Source organism: Thunnus thynnus, chromosome 14 (genome assembly GCF_963924715.1).
Source record: "Thunnus thynnus chromosome 14, fThuThy2.1, whole genome shotgun sequence".
Lineage (NCBI taxonomy): Eukaryota > Metazoa > Chordata > Actinopteri > Scombriformes > Scombridae > Thunnus > Thunnus thynnus.
The window spans coordinates 9,716,874-9,737,866 of NC_089530.1; the positions used below are offsets into that span (position 1 = coordinate 9,716,874).

At 41.9% G+C, this 20,993-nt stretch overlaps 1 protein-coding gene across 2 annotated transcripts; it reads left to right on the plus strand.

The window, feature by feature from the left end:
• Positions 1-149: 149 nt before the first annotated feature.
• heatr5b (HEAT repeat containing 5B) lies at positions 150-20,481 on the plus strand. Of its 2 annotated transcripts, none has more exons than XM_067609703.1 (36): positions 150-244; positions 1,048-1,209; positions 1,298-1,509; positions 2,273-2,381; positions 2,542-2,691; positions 3,109-3,280; positions 3,370-3,527; positions 3,616-3,910; positions 5,427-5,582; positions 5,947-6,197; positions 6,329-6,440; positions 6,547-6,699; positions 6,789-6,888; positions 7,022-7,131; positions 7,210-7,373; positions 7,534-7,709; positions 7,880-7,985; positions 8,080-8,270; positions 9,413-9,572; positions 9,810-9,999; positions 10,244-10,413; positions 10,560-10,698; positions 10,799-10,978; positions 11,241-11,495; positions 12,512-12,693; positions 12,813-12,881; positions 13,896-14,075; positions 14,182-14,428; positions 14,984-15,220; positions 15,489-15,616; positions 16,806-16,950; positions 17,105-17,377; positions 17,715-17,939; positions 18,031-18,182; positions 18,300-18,513; positions 19,236-20,481. In XM_067609703.1, exons 2-36 carry the CDS (start codon positions 1,084-1,086, stop codon positions 19,541-19,543), a joined length of 6,195 nt encoding a protein of 2,064 aa, XP_067465804.1. In that variant the 5' UTR covers positions 150-244; positions 1,048-1,083; the 3' UTR covers positions 19,544-20,481. The 2 variants fall into 2 exon arrangements, with proteins under 2 accessions (XP_067465804.1, XP_067465805.1); XM_067609704.1 differs by having other exon boundaries at positions 3,616-3,865.
• The last annotated feature ends 512 nt before the right edge of the window (positions 20,482-20,993 follow it).

Genomic DNA, 20,993 nt, shown 5'->3' on the forward strand with positions numbered 1-20,993 from the left:
CTAGCTACAAGGTACAAAACAATTATAAAGTTCCGGCGCTTTTGATAAATCATTCAGAGGAAGGTTCTTATTTTTTGTGCATTAGGACAACTGGAAAAAATGATACACATAATATGGCACTTTTTTGTTGATTATTTTAAAGCTGTATTTTCTGTACATTACTTCCCGTAGTTTCACATCGGACTATCTTTAATGCGACACCGTCGGTCCTCGTCGTCATTCATCCTCGGTTATCGAAACACAGGTAGGATGAACAATTTGCTTACATATAGCACCTGTTTCAGTAATATGTTGTCGCTGAGGTGTGTGTGAACAGCTGAAATTTAAGAAAAAAATACGACGGTATATAGGTAAGGTTCAGTTTGGGTGTGTAGTCGGAGTTTGGCTTGTTCCTCGTAGCTAGCTTAGGTTGCTAAGTTAACCAGCTCGCCTGTCAACAGCTGGATGTAGCTGTCAACACGAAACAGCAAAGTGTTAACGCTACACAGCTTTAAGATTTTAGATTGACACATTTTATACGATAGGTAAGAGAGGATTTAAAAGCTGCTATAGCGCTGACAGCTGATTGAACCTAATAATTACTGCTGTCTTTGGCATAAACCAAATAAAGTCATAGTAATACTGTAAAATGTCTACAAATCTTTGGTAACTCGAATAATTATTGTCTTGTTTTCTAGCTAATATTGTGATTGGATGAAAGGGCAGAAATATGAGATGTAACATCTACAGACAAAGTACACCTCCTAATATAACATTGAGAGAGCAGCTGGAAGTCTTAAACCTACCTCTTAAGCCTGGCTTTTGACTAAGAATGATTTAAAGACATTATTTACTTTATCTTATTCACCTATTGTATTGTATTCATATTGTAAAATTTTGTTTCATTCATTTATTATTATTTTTCCCCCCATCGATTTTATTTGTCTTTGTTTTTTAAAATCTATTTTATCTACTTTTTAATCTCTTTCACTCTCAACGGTGAAGCACTTTGTATTGCACTAAGCTATGTGAAATGTACACAAATGAAGTTTGATTGATTGATTGCAGAGGCGAGGGCACCACTGTGATACAAAGGTCCTCGCCATGGAGCTGGCTCACAGTCTGCTGCTCAATGAAGATGCTTTGGCCCAGATCACTGAAGCCAAGAGGCCTGTCTTCATCTTCGAATGGCTCCGCTTCTTGGATAAAGTGCTTGTGGCAGCAAATAAGGTGACCGTTCACATTTTGGCGTTGTTTACGCTGTAGTTTTCATTAGGTGCTACGCAGTTTGTGACTTTATTTTGTGCTTGAATGTCAGGTGGATGTGAAGGAGAAGCAAAAGAAGCTGGTGGAACAGCTGACAGGACTGATCAGCAGCGCTCCTGGTCCACCAACAAGAAAACTGCTGGCCAAAAACCTCGCTACCCTCTACAGCATTGGCGACACCTTCACTGTTTTCCAGACGTTGGATAAATGCAATGAGATCATCAAAAGCAAGGACGACACACCTGCGTACTTACCAACTAAACTGTGAGACCCCATTTAATCACAGCAGTTTGTATTTTCAACAGATCCTGCATATTTTTTTCTTTATGTCCAGTTTGCACTATATTTGTGACTATATACAGTACCAGTCAAAAGTTTGGACACACCTTCCCATTTACTTGAATGAGGAAGTGTGTCCAAATTTTTGACTGGTACTATATATATTTGCATTAAGATAGAAGCTGCTCAGCACTGCTTCCAGACTTTCAATGATACACAGTGTGTCCATATTCAAGGGTATTAGCAGTTAAGCCAAATGTTAATCTGCAGAATGATGTTTCATCTTTTAAATGAGGGATTAAGTGTACATGAGCAGATATTATGCTGTATTTCTTGCAGGCATTAATGGAATCTAACTGTGGTTGCATATCATTTGACATGCCCACTTGTTTCCATACAGAGTGAGGTGGACTGAGAGGGGGGTGTGGGGTATACACAGGGGTCTGGACCCCCCTGCTAATCACTGAGCCATTGTGACACTCCCGCAGTGTTTTAGTATACATAATGATATGTTTGAAGCTTTGAGGTTAAATCTTTCTCATGATGCCACTTACTATCTTGTATTATCATCAGTCTCAAGAGGAGACACATGTAATGAATGTTAGAATGGCACAAAACAGTTCTATGAAATGAGATGATACAATTTATATGTTTCTGAAGCCTCATCTGATGATTATATTGCAAATAATTTAAATTGATCCATCATGTATAGTTTAATTTTAACACACACAGTAACTTCTTTTTGCAGTGCTGCAGTGGCATGTGTCGGAGCTTTTTATGAGAAGATGGGCAGGATGCTCGGAAGCTCCTTTCCAGACACCATTAATAATCTTTTGAAGGCATTAAAGAGTGCAGAGGTATGACTTTTAAAGTACGACACTGGAAAATGGCACGGACATTTTACAATTGTCTTATTGCAGGAATGTATTGGGACTATAGGAACCGTACACAACAGAAATGGTTGTGACATTTATTTCAATCCTCCTATTTATTTCCACCTTTACTTTATTTGTCTAGTCTCAAGGCAGAGGAGAAATCCTCCTCAGCCTGCAGAAGGTGCTCAGTGGACTGGGTGGAGCTGCAGCTTCATGTCACAGAGATATCTACAAGAATGCCCGCTCTTTACTCACAGACAGGTCCATGGCTGTGCGCTGTGCAGTAGCAAAGGTATGTCCAAAGAGGGCCTGACACAAAAACATGTGAATGAAATCGTAATGAAGAAATCAACAAGCACAAGCGCATCTTTTTGCTATGTCACTGTGTTGACCAAACTCCGATCTGATATATTGTGTAAATCCCCTCCCTATTGTGAAAGATGACTTCTTGTTTAAAAAAAAACAAAAAGGCAATCAGCTGTACATGTGGTACAAGTTGTGTGGCCTGTATATTTTGCCATATATATTAACCAAGCATCCATATTGTTTGCATGCGTATAATATATGTAATAATATATATCAGTCACTTTATTTGTTCCAAAAGGGCAATTGGTTTTCCAGCACAGAAAAACAAAACACAAGAGATGTTTCCTGTTCATATTTAAATGTTACTAAAAAGACTCCATCTTTGTTCCTCTTGTCTGATCAGTGCCTGTTGGAGCTGCAGAATGAGGCAGTATTCATGTGGACCACAGAACTGGAGAACATGGCCACGTTGTGTTTCAAGGCCCTGGAGGGATCTAACTATGGCGTTCGGGTAGCGGTGGCCAAACTGCTGGGAACAGTCATGGCCACTGCCCTGATGCCCAAACAAGCAGCAGGTAAGTTAAAGAGTTGATTTGTATAGTTTATGTTTGGGACTTAAGCTCATCACTTTTGTTCTAAATGGTCTGAAATCTCTTTTCCACAGTGATGCGTCAGAATGTGAAGCGAGCCACTCTGGAGGAGGTGCTGGAGCTCATGGCCACAGGCTTTCTGCGTGGTGGATCTGGCTTCCTGAAGAGCGGAGGGGAGATGTTGAAGGGGGGCGGCTCTGTCAGCAGGGAGGTGCGGGTGGGAGTCACACAGGTGAGCTGAATCCTCAAACGTAACAAGAATTTGAGCTTTGTTGTCTTATTCAGCCAGCTCACATATAATCCCTCTCCATCTTCCTCAGGCCTACGTTGTGTTTGTGACCACACTCGGCGGTCAGTGGCTGGAGCGCAACTTTGCTACATTCCTGTCCCACGTTTTGGACTTAGTGTCTCACCCGCGGGCCACGCAGACTCACGTCGAGGCTGTGTACTCACGGCGCTGTGTCTCCTTCATGCTACGCGCCACCCTGGGGGGCTTACTTGGCGAGAAAGCACAAATTGCAGCCGGCAAAGAAATCTGCCAAGCCATCAGCAAGCAAATGAGGGCTGTGGGTAAGGAGGATGGGGGGGAAATATCACGGTTCAGAGCATTACAGAGTAAGTACTCATCCATTATTATCATTTTTAATTCACCATTCATTCAGTTTCTAAAAGTTTTGCATGGTTTGAGCATGTCTTGCATACGGAGATGGTTTTTCTTTTCTGTCTTGTGTTGTGTGCGGAGATGGCTTTCCCTATTTCTGCTTTTCCTCTTTCTCTCCACTTTTGCTTCCTTTTGATTACTTTCCTCTCCCTTTAAATCTAACATTATCCATCGCCAACTCAGCATTAAATTTACTCATGCTTGCATTGTTGCATACCCTTCATGACTGTTTGCCTGTGAATTCACATTCTGTTATTGCATTACAATCCCTAAGGAGCAGATAACATTACTCTCTCTGACTGCTGACACCCAGCTTACACAAGCAGAAAAAGCAGCATGTGCCACTAAATTCACAGACTAGGAACAAGCCATTTCCCACCACAGCAACAAGACATAATATTTGCACGTTTGTCCATCATTTAGTCTTATTGATTTCATTTCCTCCAAATTTTCATTTTTGTTTTCTGCTTCACAACAACACATTGATCATTTTTATAATCACCTTTATCTCATTCAAAAAGGATGATTCTTACTCTGATTTGCTTTGCAACCTTCAAACTTCTGTAAACTATGTCAAACTTACAGTGTTCTTATTGATGTTAAAATAGACTTTGAAAAAGATGTTGATGTCTCTCAAGACTCTGCGCTCCTGGGCTCATCACTGTACTTGCTGCTTATTGTGAGACTTCTTGAAATGAGACTTTGTGAAATATATATATACGAAAAGTAAATGGAAAAATGTTTCCTGGAGCCACGTATTCTACAGTCCGTTCCCTGTATCCCAAATTTTATCAAAAAACATGACTGCAACAGTTCAAGAAGCAGCTTTAAATCTATTCTATCTGTTATTGATGTTTTCCATAAGTGTGATCTGTCTTGGCTTTCTTATAACTGTTGCCTATTCAGAGCTCTGAGGATATAAGCTCTTATACTGGAGCATTATTACTGCTTGTGTTGTTTTGTTATATTTATCCTTAATTACAACAATAACCATTGTTTCCTGAAGTTTTCAGTGCAACATTTTACCTTTTTTTTTTATTTGTTTGAATAAAATCCTCAGAGCTCTGAGTTTGGCATATAGCAGTGTGCTCTTCAGTATTTTGAAGGATTCCAGCGCTGTATTTGCAGAACTGAGTCGATTTAAAATGTGTAACAGCAAAACATGGACTAATGTGGCCAGCCAGTTAGGTTACTACAACCTGTTTTTATGTACAATTAACTACAAAGTGCCCTGTTTTTTTAAAAAAAAAACTTTAATCTGAGTTGCAATTTAGTGCAGGACATCTTATCCATCAATGCTGCACACATTAAAATTAGTAGCATATTGTTATATTTTTACTGTGTGAAGTTTAGTAATGATTTCATTTGTTGCCAGAAGTTTTTATTCTGCTCAACTGATACATTTTTGAATTTTATAATAATAAATCCTTTTCCCTTTTCCATTTCTCTTTTTCTGCCACGTTTTTCCAGAGGCAGTTGTGAATGACATCAGTGGAGAGAACAAGGCGGGGGCATCTGATGTCTCTGCCAGTCAGCATGTTATGGTTTGTGCCCTAAAAGAACTGGGCAGTCTAGTTCAGAGCTTGAGTGCCACAGCTTCACCGCTCATCCAGGAGCCTTCCATAGGTGAGACACACACATGGCATATATAAAAACAAACATATGTGTGTTTTAGTCCACTTAATTTTCAATAAACACAACTGGCCCTTACGTACATAATAGTATCATCAACAACTGAGCACTTTTACATGGAATTGACAGAATACTAGCTCCTTTCAGCTACCTCTTCTATTGACTGGAATATATCATGTTATAATATATTATTGAACAAGCTCTTCCACTTTCAGGAGTTTTAGTTAGATCACTGTACATGTACTTATTGCATGTTAGTCTCAATGTGATTCATTACATTGGAATCTACAGTCAGAAGAAATGAATTTAGATTGAATTCTTTCACAAATTAAACCGCATTCCTTGTCCTCTTTCCCAGGACTCCTTGAAACTGTGACCTCAGTGCTGCTGCACCCAAGCATGGCAGCTCGTTTGGCTGCTGCATGGTGCCTGCGCTGTGTTGCTGTGGCGCTGCCCTATCAGTTGACCCCACTGCTGGACCGCTGTGCAGAGAGAATCAATAACCTGAAAAGTTCACCCGAGGCTGTGAGCGGCTACAGTTTTGCGATGGCTGCTCTACTGGGAGGCGTACACCAGTGCCCGCTGGGTATCCCCCATTCCAAGGGCAAGGTGTGTGGCCCCAGAATATAAGCCCAGACCAGTCAATCAATGATTCAGTCTTATTGGTTCCTTCTGTCTCAGCCTAATTGATTCTCCTGTTTAGATGTAAAGATTGAAATTTCGGTGTTCCTTCCCTGTAGTTGGTGGTGAGTATAGCTGAGGACCTCCTGCGGACAGCTGCTCAGAACAGTCGACTCTCCCTGCAGCGCACACAGGCTGGATGGCTGCTGCTGGGGGCCCTCATGACTCTCGGTAAGTCTATCAGATGCTACTTATTCTTTAGCTGTGATATGTCAGAAATCCCCTCTCCCTCTTACTGACAACGTTGCCATAACTTTGTGTTTGTGTGCGTGTCCAGGTCCCTCCCTCGTACGCTACCATCTTCCCAAGATGCTGCTGCTGTGGAGGAACGTGTTTCCTCGCTCCCAGAAGGAACTGGAGGCAGAAAAGGCCAGAGGAGACTCCTTCACCTGGCAGGTCACCTTGGAGGGCCGAGCTGGAGCACTGTGTGGTAAAGAAACACCTTCCTGTTTACTTATACATGGTCTGTAATGTCACCACACTCAATTCTGATCATAGTCCTGCTCCTTCCTTCTACAGCCATGCGTAGTTTTGTGGCCCACTGTCCTGACCTGCTTACTGAGGACGTAATCCGTAGGCTGATGACTCCCATTGAATGTGCCATGACTATGATGTCTCAGTGAGTATGATGTTTTAAGTAAGACTGTGTGATTAATAGAGATATATAGTAAAGATAGGAATGCGTTTTGTCTTTGTTGCAGGACTTTTCTGATTATGTATCTAGTGATTGTCATGTTTTCTGCTGTTATCAGTGTCCCTGCCATCATTAAAGTCCATGGTGCTCATCTGAAAGCAAGCGCAGCGATGGTGAGACTGAGGTTGTACGACATCCTGGCTCTATTGCCTCCCAAGACATATGAAGGTAAGACAGGTATTTCTTTATTAAGATAGTGGCAAAAACAAGGAAAGGTGTTTAAAAACCTGTAATCTGCTTGTGTAGGCAGCTTCAACGCCCTCCTCAGAGAGCTGGTGGCAGAATTCACTTTGACTGACAACTCAGCCAACACCACCACCTCCTTGCTGCGCTCGCTCTGTCACTATGACGATAGTGTGCTCATGGGTTCCTGGCTTCAGGAGACTGACCACAAGTCCATAGAGGATCAGGTAAAATCACCTGTCATATGAATAATCCAACATGCAATAATGCTATATATTCTCTTAATAACTGTAGATGATGTGTGTGTTTCTACAGAACAAACCCATACTTTATTGTTTGGCTATTTTCTGATTTCTGGGTCACCACTGTATGATTGTTTCTGAACAGCTACAGCCCAACAGTGCGTCTGGCAGTGGAGCTCTGGAGCATGATCCCTCCTCCATATACCTGCGTGTCCCTGTAGGTGAGGCCATCCCAGGGCCTCTGCCTTTGGGTGTGTCAGTCATTGACGCTTCAGTGGCTCTGTTCGGTGTGGTTTTTCCCCATGTCTCCTTCAAACACAGGTGAGCAATTAAGTGGTTTCTGTAGAAATACTGAAAATATAATAATAATACTTTGAGAACGTCAACATCTGTTGTTGGTTTAATCCACACTTGTGTCCACTGTCCACTGCAAAAGTGTTTGTTGAAAGCATTTACAGAATAAATTCAACCTGATGTTGTATATGATTCAGGCTGCAGATGCTAGACCACTTTGCAGAGTGTATAAAGCAGGCTAAAGGAGTACGACAGCAGGCCGTCCAACTGAACATCTTTACTGCAGTGCTTAGTGCCCTCAAGGTGAGAAAACTTGCATCATACCCTCATAAGAGTATCACGTCACACTAATATGCAGTGAAAAACAATATATCCCATCCTTCCTGCCTGACTGAAGGGTTTGGCCGAAAACAAGAGTACTCTGGGCCCTGAGGAGGTGCGTAAGTCAGCCCTGGCCCTGGTGATGGGAGCACTGGATAATCCCAATCCCATTTTGCGCTGTGCTGCTGGAGAGGCCCTCGGTAGGATGGCTCAGGTGGTGGGAGAGGCTACTTTCATTGCCAGAATGGCACAGACCAGCTTCGACAAGTAAGCTTTCTATATCTTATCATCTTTGCTGTATTTTTATGCCTCACTGTCAGCGACAGCCATGGCCGGAGGCATTATGTTTTCGGGTTGTCCATCCGTTCATACGGACATCCGTCTGTCCTAATTTCGTGAATGCGATATCTCAGGAATGCCTGGAGGGAGTTTCTTCAAATTTGGCACAAACGTCCCCTTGGACTCAAGGATAAACTGATTAGAATTTGGTGGTCAAAGGTCAAGGTCACTGTGACCTCACAAAACACGTTTTTGGCCACAACTCAAGAATTCATGTGATAATTATGACACTAATTAGAATTTGGTCAAAGATTAAAGGTGAAAGTCAATGTGACCTCATAAGACATGTTTTTTGGCCATGACTCAAAGTTTCACACAAATGTCTAATAGGATAAAATGATGAAGTGATGACATTTTATATCCAAAAGGTCAAAGGTCAACTTCACTGTGACATAATGTTCTGCAAGAACACTTTTCTGGCCATTATTCACCACTAACTCAGGAACAGAAGGGGAGATTGCGACTATATTTCACATTTGGTTGGATACTGAATTGGTGACACTAATTTTGGGTGCCTATCTTGAAACTGTTGTGATTGTATAGATCTTCTGTGCTGCCGGGTTGAAGATGTGCAGGAAGCTTCCACGTTTTAGAATGTGTAGCTTTGCAGAATTGTCCATATATGATGCTTTGTCTACTGTCATGGCTACAACTTTGTGTTTTATCAGAATCAGCTTTATTGGCCAAGCATGTAAACACTACAATGAAAATACACTTAATACCTTTTATTAAATTTCGTCAAAGTCTTCACTACAAATATTATGAGTCTGGACATGGATGTAAACTGCAACTTGACTGGTCAGTGGAGGCAAACATCCGCAAGGCGGTATTTCTAGTTATTTATTCTAATATTTTTCCTGTTAAGATTGAGGCAGACTTAGTCAACACATAAGCAGAATAATCATTTTTTACATTTTATAATAGGTCAAAGATGTTTTCAGGAGAGTTTATAAGATAATAGTTTCAGTCTTTGATTGTCCTAAATCAATTTTGAACTGAATCTATCTTACCTCCCTATCCTTGACTCACTAATCAAGTGATCCATATCTTTCCTCCTCCTCCATTTCCAGGCTAAAGTCGGCCCGTGATGTAGTGTCAAGGACGGGTCATTCACTGGCTCTTGGCTGTCTGCATCGATATGTTGGAGGAATTGGCTCAGGCCAGCACTTAAAGACCAGTGTCAGCATCCTATTGGCTCTGGCCCAGGATGGATCCTCTCACGAGGTCCAGGTATGATGAATTACTCGGGAGGAATGGATTTCGAAATTCACCCAGAGGGTTGAGAGTGGTTTAATTTCCTGTAGCTTCTTCCCTCTATATTGGATCATATTTTGGTTTACTTCTCATATATGATGTTTTTCCTTTTGTATGTAAATCCTAAAACATCAAGCTTTGTTTCTGTTATCCCTGCATCACGGCTTTGATACTATAATATATACTATATATATTTATATTCATTTTTTTCAGACCTGGGCTCTGCACTCTCTTGCTCTGATCGTGGACTCCAGTGGTCCCATGTACAGAGGCTATGTGGAGCCCACCCTCTCCCTGGTGCTCACACTGCTCCTCACTGTGCCCCCTTCTCACACAGAGGTGCACCAGTGTTTGGGCCGCTGCCTGGGAGCCCTCATCACCACTGTCGGACCAGAATTACAGGGTAACTGGCAGAAACAAAATCAAAAACCTCCTTGTGTCACTGTGACCGTCTCATTTGACTCTCTTGTCTTTAAAAGCCTTTTAACCGTAATATACCCACCTCATGCCAGCAGGTGGCAGTGTCATCGATTTTAATCCACTACAGGCCTCTAACACAGACCTGGAGACATACTGTGTATTCACCAACTGTTAAAATGCAATTTCTTTTTGTCTCACTTCCTAATCTATGACATTGGGTTTGCTAGGAAACGGTGCCACTATCTCCACTATCCGCTCGTCCTGCCTGGTCGGTTGCGCCATAATGCAGGACCACTCTGACTCCCTGGTTCAGGCAGCTGCTATCTCATGTCTGCAGCAGCTGCACATGTTTGCTCCCCGTCACGTCAACCTGTCCAGCTTGGTGCCCTGTCTCTGTGTATGGGAATCTAAAATTTATTTATCACTCCTCATATATATTATAAGATAATATATTTTTGTGTGGCTGATATATGCAAAAGAGTTTCAGACTACAAATATTTGTCACAATCATAATTTTCTACTGTCTAATCGGAAACCCTGCAGGTACACCTATGCAGCTCTCACCTGTTGCTGCGTCGTGCTGCTGTGGCTTGCTTGAGACAGCTCGCTCAGAGAGAGGCTGCAGAGGTCTGTGAGTATGCCATGAGCCTGGCAAAGAGGGCAGGAGACAACAACACAATAAGTGAGTACAAACCATGAAGCTAATGAGAACATTTTGTGTGGTCGGGATTTATCAGTGAGACACTGGCACTCTAATTGTTTCAACTTCGTCCCTGGTTCAGAGCTTAACATCACAGAGACGGGTCTGGAGGGGGTTCTGTTCGGCATGCTGGATCGGGAGACAGACAGGAAACTGTGTTCTGATATTCATGACACATTGGGTCACATGCTGTCGTCTCTTGCTGTGGAAAAGCTTTCTCATTGGTTGAAACTCTGCAAGGATGTCCTGGCAGCAACTACAGGTGACTCTACTATACAACTAAATATGACACATTACCATTTCTATCTCTAAGGAAATTAAGGTATCACACAGCAGCGGGTAAGATAAGTCAAGTCAAGATAGTAGCACAGTATTGCTTTCACTGTTTAGTGAGCTCTAGAGGCATCTGCAGGATAATGAATGTTGACAGCATTCACACTATCAGTCAATCCTGTCTAGTAAGGCAAAATCCTTTTTGACATGGTGGGATAAGTCTGCTCTTGTGTGTCCATCTCCTCTTTCAGACGTAGGAGGAGCTGTTACATTTGAGGTGGAAAAGGACGAGGAGGACTCTGAGAAAAAAGACGAGATGGACGATGACACCATGTTTACAGGTCTGGGCGAAGACGATAAGTCCAAGCCCTCTGTGGCACCACGCTGGGTGACACGAGTGTTTGCCGCGGACTGCTTATGCCGCATCATCCTGCTGTGTGAAAATGCAGACAAAACGCATTTTGACCTGGCAGCTGCCCGCTCTGCACAAGCCAAGAACCCCAAAGGTACAACACACTGCCAAACAGAGTTGCTCATAGTTCACTTAAGGATCTGTGATTGATTTACACCACCCGGGATCTCTTGTCCAATCACAAGGAACAAGGACTGAGGGCTGAGGTTATCAAAAATCCTGCACTTCAAACAGATTTTTTAAGCCATGTACCAATATTAAAACTATTGATTACATGGAGCATTGGGAGTTTCCTTCTAACCTAGAGTGCAGCTGTTTGGTTGGCACTGACTGCTGCATTTGCTTGAAATTTCAATCTTAGTTTATTTTTTGGCCGAGTTTATGTGTTTTTTACAACCAGGCAGCTCTACTCTCAGCTGCTGAAGAAACTCATTCATGTGCTTTTATGTAAAGATGGAACAAAGCCAGAGATGAGTAAGCAAAAGTGGGAGGGATATTTTTTTTTTCTCACTATGACAGATAGAGGAGCCAGTATTTATATAAGCTCCTCTGAAATAAGGGACCATTCTACAGACTAGACAGTAAGAGCACAGTGTAGTGATTCCGCAGCTCTGAAAGCAGCTAAGCCAAATTTAGTGACTTGGATTGAGTGGATGGTCGGTCTGCAACGCTGGTGTGTCAGACTAATCCCTTGAAAGGTGCACTTCAGCTAAAACTCATTTAAATCTCAGCCTCAAGGTCAATATCCAGTTCCTTTTCAGTCGCTGCAAGTACACGCTGAAACGCTAAAAACTGATGTGTGTGTGTGTGTGCGTGTGTTATTTTCAATTCATTTTCACAATAAGGAAGGTGTTTAGACCGCAAACACAGAGACCTTGATGGAGGCAATAATTGTACCTCCCTGCTGGCATACAACCCATCATCAAAGCATTACTGGAGCAAATATTAAACAATGAATGGCAAAATGTTTAAATAGACAGCAATTTGTCACAAATTCTGTTTATTTTCTAACTGATCAGTGTGGGACACATTGCTTACAGTGGTTATAAATGCATGTAGGCATTCCTCACACAATCCCTCTTGATTTCCATCCCATCTCTCTCTGTCCAGGGGATCTGTTGGTGCTCCATTTGTCTGACCTCATCCGCATGGCCTTCATGGCGGCCACAGACCACAGTAACCAGCTGAGGATGGCTGGCCTGCAGGCCCTGGAGGACATCATTAAAAAGTTTGCCTCTGTACCAGAGCCTGAGTTCCCAGGCCATGTAATCTTGGAGCAATACCAGGCCAATGTGAGTCAAGAACTTAGTGGAATTGAATTATGCTGCAAAAGTTGAAAAATTAACAGTGACACAGCAAATGTAAAACAAATTGTTGAAGTAAACTTTGTGCCAATCATGAATGCATTTAGGTCGGAGCTGCCCTCAGACCTGCATTCTCACCCGATACGCCGTCTGACATAACAGCTAAAGCATGCCAGGTAAGACTCCCTACTGTATTCATGATCCTCTAGAAGTAATGTCCATTCAAAGGGCTTTTTAGCCCTGTTTGAGGTGTGCACTGCAGAAATGGAGAGATGCTATTAGCCCCAAGCAACCAGCTCTGTTTGTACTCTATCATTCATCCTACTGACCGGCCCCTTCATATATTAATATATTTTGATGATGTTAGAGCCCTTTATAGCATTGCCACTGCAATAGCAGTTAATTACCACTGCATAGTGAGTCATCATCCCCTTAAACCCAGCGGTGTCAGATTTTCTGGCTTAATGCTCTTTGACTTATTTGACTGATGTGAAGAATGAGTGACAGTGGAAAATAACAAACATGACTGTCAGCAGTATTATTAAAAAAAACCTCCCTCTCTTTGACATTCCCCTCTGTGTCTTTGGCTGAGCGTTTTTGTACGCAGAAACTATTTCTGTTCTTTTGGAAGGCCTAAAACTTGATCTTAGGGTTTCTCTTTTCTAAAGAGAATGATTAATTTGTAACCGCATAGAAAACAATAACAAATATCCATGACGCTTTGTATCCACAGGGTTGTAAAAGCAAACATACATGTCTAAGAGAGCATTGAATACATATCTTTAGAACTGCATGGTCATGCGACATGACCAAGAGAGAAATATGACCGAGGTTTTGAATAAGCAAACAGGTAGCAAGGTGTCTTCTGACTCCCTTAAAAGAAAAACACCTCAGATCCCTGCCATGGGGTGTCTGACACTCTAATAATAATTCTTCTCAGAGGAAAATAATCTTAATAAGTGTCTGCTCCACTTATACAGCCCTTAACATTATTTAATAATAAATGTTCTTTGACAGGCCCGCTCCCCTCTAATGGCATTTTTGATGGCTTATCAACCTTTAACACTGTGTGTGTAGGTTATTAATTTTTCTCAACAGATGTAAGACCAGAAAAAACTAAAGACTGTGGGTGCTGTAAATGGTCAATTGATTTAGCGATTTATCACTTACACCCCTGTATGTGACTACAGGTGTGTAGTACATGGATTGGCAGTGGCGTAGTCAGTGACCTCAATGATCTGCGGCGAGTCCACAACTTGCTTGTGTCATCGCTGGACAAGGTGCAGGCTGGGAAGGGTTCATCCAGTCAGTTGTACAGTGAGAGCGCGACCACGATGGAGAAACTGGCTGTGCTCAAGGCATGGGCTGAGGTGAGAATGAAGACGCTGCTGCTGTGACCGTAGTACTCTCCCATATTTGTTATGCTGCAAATGATGTACAGGATAAATCTGACTACACGTGGGCTTTCTTGCTCAGGTGTATGTGGTGGCGATGAAGATCAAGAAAGAGGCCGAGTCTAAGCCTGCCAAGCCAGTCCGAAGTGGAGATGATGATGAGGATGAGGATGAGGACGATCTGGGTGCAGATGTGCTTCCACCTGACAGCCTCATCATGTTGGTGCAGCCAGAGCTGCCCTCTCTCAGCCGCCTGTGGTTGGCCATGCTCCGAGACTACGCTCTGCTCACTCTGCCTGCTGAGTTCTCCAGTCAGCTACCCCCTGATGGTATAACACAGAGTCTTGTCTACTGAATAATGAATATAATCAAAAAATGTTTGGTTTTCTTCTACTTTTCCCTCTTCATTTGCATACACAAGTTTATAACTTAATTTAGACCTGCAGTGTTTGTAATGGAACATGGAGATTTAGCCCACTTTAAGCTCTACTTTTTGAGCTCTTTGTTCTACTTTTGGTCCTCTAAAAGCTGTAATTCTATTCTCCAGAGAGCTCTTGGCATTATAAAAAAATAACCTGATTTATGTCACTGTTTTTGATAAAATTTCAGCAAAACCATCTCCTACAGTACTGACAAATAAGTTTAGATAGGATTAGACATTCCAAACACATTGTTGGAGTTTTGGGACACTTGCCCTTAAATTAGAATTTGTCATTTGTTCACCAGTGGGTGAAATTTAACAAACATTTCAGGTGGCCTAAACTTAAATATACTATGTAGGAGCATATATTTGGAAATCTGTGAGTCTACTTTAATTAATATATACAAAATTCAAAGCAATATGGTCAAAACAAGTTATTTCCCACTCTTGTGTCTGTGTTCAGGTGGAGCCTTTTATACGCCAGAGACTATAGACACAGCACGGCTCCATTACCGCAGCTCCTGGGCCCCCGTCCTGCACGCTGTGGCTCTGTGGCTGAGCAGCACCGGGTTCGGAGTTGGTGGAGAGAAGGACGAGGTTCCCTCAGCTCCCTCCAAGACTCCTGGCATCCCTCCAGGAGCCTCCTCCACCACTAAGACCTTTGAGGAGTCGCTGAAAGACAGGATGCATCTAATGTTAGGTAAAGAGACACACAGGCATCATCTGTAGTTTTTGCTGATTTCTCTCATGTACTTTGGTTTGGGTTATTTGGTACTCAGAAGGAAGACCTATTACTATACAGAGGTGAGATTTATTTTTAAAAAAAGCAAGGTGGAAGTATATTTTGTTTACCTTATAGCCACAGATCCACCATGCATCTACTGACAGTGAAAGGGGTGGTGGCAGATGGGGGAAAAAGAGAAAAGCATGAACACACCCTAAGTGCATTTTTGTGTTCTGTCTCTCAGGTGTCAGTATAGAGTTCCTTTGTTTCCCCCGGCCTGAGGAACCCATTGAATATGTGATGTCCTGCCTGCAAGCCTTGTGCACCATGCTAGAATCTCCATGTGCCAAGACCCACATTGCAGAGGACCAGGTAAGGGCACAAGTCAGAGTGCAGAAATGAAGGTAAATGCAATATTGAAACCATGTGGCATAATTTTTGTCTGCAGTGTAGGAAACAAAATTTGCTCATTTGGAACTTTGTAGCTGTTTTTCAAAACTTTCAGTTTGAGATTAATAAGAAAAAAACTGTTTTGAAATTTCAAATTCTACTGGCTGAGAGAGTTTCCAGTGTGTGGCAACATCTTGGTGTTTACAGATTGCAGTTGATTGCAGATATAATTGACCTTCAACAAAATATCAAGTTACAAACAGCGGAGCATGGTTGTTTGCACATTGCAGTGGCTGTTTCATGGGTCTAGTTCAAGTGATATGTTTACCAGTGACTGAGGACCACCTTAGTGTGAATATCTGGTAAATACAACATAGTCACGTGATATTTACTGACTTTACGAGGTGGCAAGGATCACTCGAGTGCTCCATTAAACAATGGATCTACGCACAGTGGATAATGGGACACTTGCATTTGTTGGAGCCTTTGAAAAGGTTGTCCCTTTATGACATATTCAGTCTAAAAATGTGGACTTCAGAGGATCCAGCTCTTAAATTGGGCCACAGCATGTGTCTCTCTGCTGCTGCCACGCTGTCAGTACAGTCTCCTGTCACAGACTGGAACCACAAACTGACCCTGTGTGTGTGTGTGTGTGTGTGTGTGTGTGTGTGTGTGTGTGGGAGGGAGAGAGGTGATTTTTTTTTTCTTGTGGTTCTTTTGGCTTTAGCCTATTTTATATCCCACCGTGTTGCAGTTTTGTGTACATAATCCGCATGATTGGTTGTTGTTGATTGTTGTCACCAGCTTTTGTTTTCTTTGAATAGAATATAGAATAATTTTAAAATGTTGCACTTTTATTTCCTATTTATTTAGAATTGGGTAATTTCTGGAATTCAATCTTCCCATATTCCAATAGAAATCTAAATATCTAAACTACAACAACTACCTCAAGATCATGCTTCCTGACATCTCTCTGTATGCATTTTCCCACTGCTGTTATATAAGTTGCTTGTGGACCTGTTGGCAGTAGGCCAGAACAGATGGGTATGGAGTGCAAGTCATAACACTACAGAAGCTTAATAGATCTTCACTCTGAAAATGCATCTGAATTTCGAGGCAGGATTTTTGGTGTCTCACAGTGGCGTCACTGGAATTGTTATTTCTGTTCTAGCTTTTGGCAGTGGAGCTCCTGAACGTACTCCACAGGCTGCTGTTGACCCGGGACCCTTCTGCCGTCCAGCTTCAGGTCACTGCTGTAGTACAGGAGACCATCAGGGCTGCACAGGACCATCTTCAGCGACAGAAGACGAGCAAGGGTCAGGAACTAACACTAACACTGTTATACTTTGAAAACACAGACTCACCCAGCTGTTTCCTGGAGGGTGACTGAGCAAGTTTTATAGTCACACTAAAGTGGTTGCAATGATGTTGCTGTTTGAGTAATCTAGGTCACTATGCTATTTTGCTCAGGCAAAGAGGAAGACGGCGAGAAAGACTCCCAGCTCAGCCTGGGGGAGGGAGGAGACACAGGGGAACTCGTCCCTGGCAAATCTCTAGTCTTTGCAGCCATGGAGCTGCTCGTGTTCATCCTGGTTCGCCACTTACCACAGCTTAATACACGTGTGAAGGAGTCACCCAGCCATGTGCCACTCAGGCCTCAGCGACTGCCTGAAGAGAGCGCGCGTCTGGTGGCAAACACAGTTTCCATCCTGGCAGAACTGCCCTCGCTCTGCTCCCCTGCTGGTGAGGCCGGAGGCACACACACAAAAGCAGTGTCTTGTCATCTTTTCTGTAGATACCAAAATCTCTCTCCTAACATGGATCATTTTTAGAACGATTCTGAAGGAGTCTGTCTGTTCTGCACTGCTCAGATTTGTGTATGCTAATGAGAAATCATGCTCATAAACTCACTGACAAAGCTGGCTCTGCTCTGGTTTCTTTGGGCTTTTCAGATGGTATTATAAACTGCTGTTTGCTTTTGTGTGAGATTAAGAGTATGTATGAATATTATTAGCATAGCAATATGGTATTCACTATCAAATGATGCCCCACTTCTTGCTTTTTCCTTTTTCCTTTGCAGGAGGCATGACCATCCTACCTACTGTGCTCTTCCTAATCACCGGGGTGCTGAGGGAAACTGCAGTTAAGACAGCTGACAACTCGGTGCCTGTTCCTGTGTCCGCTGCCCTGCAGGGCATCAAGACCATCATCACCTCCCCACTGGCTCGGGTGGAGAGCCTGCAGACACAGTGGACCGGGCTTGTGAGGAGCAGCCTGGCTTCTGTACTCGAGTACTCACAGCCAGGTGCGCAAATACATATTTAACCATGAAGAAGGCAACCAATAAGTTTGACATTATTATTCATTCGGAGGTCTTTCTTTGTGTTTTTCTTTAGATGAGTCCAGGCCTGACATGGATGAGGTCAGTATGTTGACAGCAATTACACTCTTCCTGCTGTCTGCCAGCAGTGAACTTGTAGGAGTGACGGTCCTGCAGAAGGGCTGCATGGACCGCTTCCGAAATGCCCTCAACTCTAGTGATCCCTGGGTAAGTGCTTGAACAGACACAGCTGACGCACAGCTGGACAAATCTTAATAACCTAAAAAAAAGGTGTAATAGGCACGTTTCACATTTAAGTGAGTGATTTCATTCTTTTTGCCACAGGTTCAGGCTCGGTGTTACCAGCTGTTGTTGTCAGTGTTTCAGCACTCCAGCCGTGCCCTGTCTACCCCATACATTCACGCTCTGGCTCCACTCATGGTGGAGAAGCTGAAGGCAGTGGAGCGCAGTAGGCCAGGGACTGCTGCTGAGCTGCAGGCTGTGCAGGAGGGCATCAGGGTCCTGGAAAATCTGGTCGGCATGGGTGAAGAGCAGAACCGTTAGTATCCCTTTGCTTAATGGACCACTAAAGTACCATGTTTTTTCCATTAAAATGTTTAGCTCCATTAAAGTAGATCTATTAAAGTATTTAGCTCAGTGCTTTTGGATGTGTGCTGTCAAAGATCAGCAGAAGAGAGCATTCAATGCTAAATTTAGAATCCCTGCACTTTTTTACTGTCGATTTTATTATTGGTTTCAACATAATTCTATGATGTGTATTTTAATTTATACATTTTGTATTTTGTTTTCCTTCTTATCTTGTTCATTCTTCTCCTTGTTTTTTTATGTCCTCCGCAAAGCAAGCTACATTGCATAGCTGCACAAAAAAAGTGATTTCATACTTTATTCCTTAAATTAAACGTAGTTCACACCGACTTTTGTATTGTGATGATGATGCAGTTTGTGTTATGCCTCACATATTGATGGTATTCATTTATTTTCAGGTGTATGCATAATCTTTGTTATTGGATTAATGATTAGGATCTAATGAGTTCCTTTTCAGCTTTTTTTTTCTTACCACTGTGGTGAATTGAACTGCCAGAGCCCTTTTGGTAACCACTGCATCATTTTCAGTGGTGCCTTGTATATCTGGGCTGGGAGTATTGGTTTGGGTTTGTGGCTTGAAACGCTCCCAGCCCTCTTCAGATTTGCTGAGCTGTTCTAATTACTTTTTTTCTATATTTTTTTTTCAATGGCTTATTGTTCTTATGTGTTCAACAGGGGTGCAGTTGCTGGCTCTTCTTGTTCCAACTCTCATCTCCTACCTTCTGGATGAAAATGCCATCTCGTCTGCGCCCCAAGTCTCCAAAAGCCTGCATGATTTTGCTCTTCAGAACTTAATGCGGATTGGCCCCCTCTATCCAGCTGCCTTCAAGATAGTAATTGGTGCAGCACCTGAGCTTAAAACCCGCCTGGAATCTGCTATACGGGCCAACCAGGCCAGCAGCAAAGCCAAAGCTGCAGCCAGGCAAGCTCAGCCAACTGTTCAAGCTGCACCAACCATCAAACTCAAGACAAGCTTTTTCTGAACACTCCAGAAATGTACTGCACACTCTCACAGCCTAACATCATGTTGTCTTTTTTTGGTTTGGTTTGTTGTCTGTCAACAGAGTAGCACATGTCATGTCTGTATGAACAGTTTCTTAAATGTATTTATTTATTCTACATCTCATCTTTGTTTTTGACGGATGAGAACTCAAGAATGAAGTCAAGAAGGCAATTATGTAAATATAATTACAACGCCTTTGAATGTTCACTTTAAAAGAGTCTCACTTTACAATATGTAGTAAATTTTGATTGTGTGAATGTATCATTTTCAGATGCACATTTGTAAAGGGACACAATTTACTTTATTTCTAGTAGTTTATTTTTTCCTGATCATCTCCTTTTTGCCTGGTCATCATCCCTCACTATCCAAAAGTTGATGTTCACTGTGCCATTTTTGCATTTGCATCACCATGACCGTGGCAAGTTTTTTTTTTCCTTTAGTTTACAATCATGCGTGTCTGTTTAATGAATTTGATTTAGTACATGACCTTAGGGTCTGCTGATTGTTACAGATGTTTCTTTTTCTTTTTATTGAAAATATGTTTTGCTCTTAAATTATGTTATAAACATTCCTATGACATGCTGTAAAACATAACTGAGAAATTACTTTTGATTATTATTTTGAGCTCAGAATGATATTTTATAACCTGTTGAAAATTAAATGCATTAAGCTTTCAAATTTGTGGCAGAAATTTGAATTATCTCAGAGGCAGTCTAGTCTGCTGTTAAGTGTGGGAATACTGCATTATTTAATGTAAGTGCTGCATATCATACAGATTTTGTTTTGCCTATAATTTAGTTTTGATCCATCTGTCTTTGTGCAATCGATACAAGAACAGGCGCGCATCAGCTGCCATGCTAAATTGGCAGATCTGTTATGGGGGTATTAAGAGATTTGAATAAAGTTGCTTTGACTTGACTTCTGTTGCCTGCATTTGGTTACACATTTTAAGCTGATCGTTTAACCTAGTTTGGGGATTAAATACTGAATGGGTGTAATGGGTAAAATAGACAAGGTGAGTCTGGACCTCAGGGGAAGCGAATCCAGTGCCCCCAGCCAACATTTTCTTTAAAAATATAGATCTTTTTTCATCACAAAAAAATTTACATATTAGGTCAGGCACAAAAAAGTACAAAACACAATACAGGAGTACTGATAACAAAAACTAGTGTATAAATATTAAAGAATAAGGGATGAAAAATCAATGCAATGAGATACAAATATTCTAAATAAGTTGGAAAATAATTATTATGAATAATAAATAAATAAAAATCTTTAAATGAATAAGGACAGACACTAGAAAAGAGCAATTAATTTGACTTGAGGGGGTTTCACCAAATATGTTCCTGTAATATTCTCAGAACCTGTTGCTTTTTTTAAATGTTTGTAAGAGCAAGAGAGTCAAGCATTGAGTTAAATTCAAATAAAAA

What these genes read in the sequence shown, in the direction of transcription:
- heatr5b (XM_067609703.1), top strand. Translation starts at nt 1,084, where the DNA reads ATGGAGCTGGCTCACAGTCTGCTGCTCAATGAAGATGCTTTGGCCCAG. An exon ending in GCCATGACTATGATGTCTCA is followed by an intron (nt 6,889 to 7,021) that starts GTGAGTATGATG and finishes TGCTGTTATCAG; the next exon opens with TGTCCCTGCCATCATTAAAG. An exon ending in CATGTCTCCTTCAAACACAG is followed by an intron (nt 7,710 to 7,879) that starts GTGAGCAATTAA and finishes TATATGATTCAG; the next exon opens with GCTGCAGATGCTAGACCACT.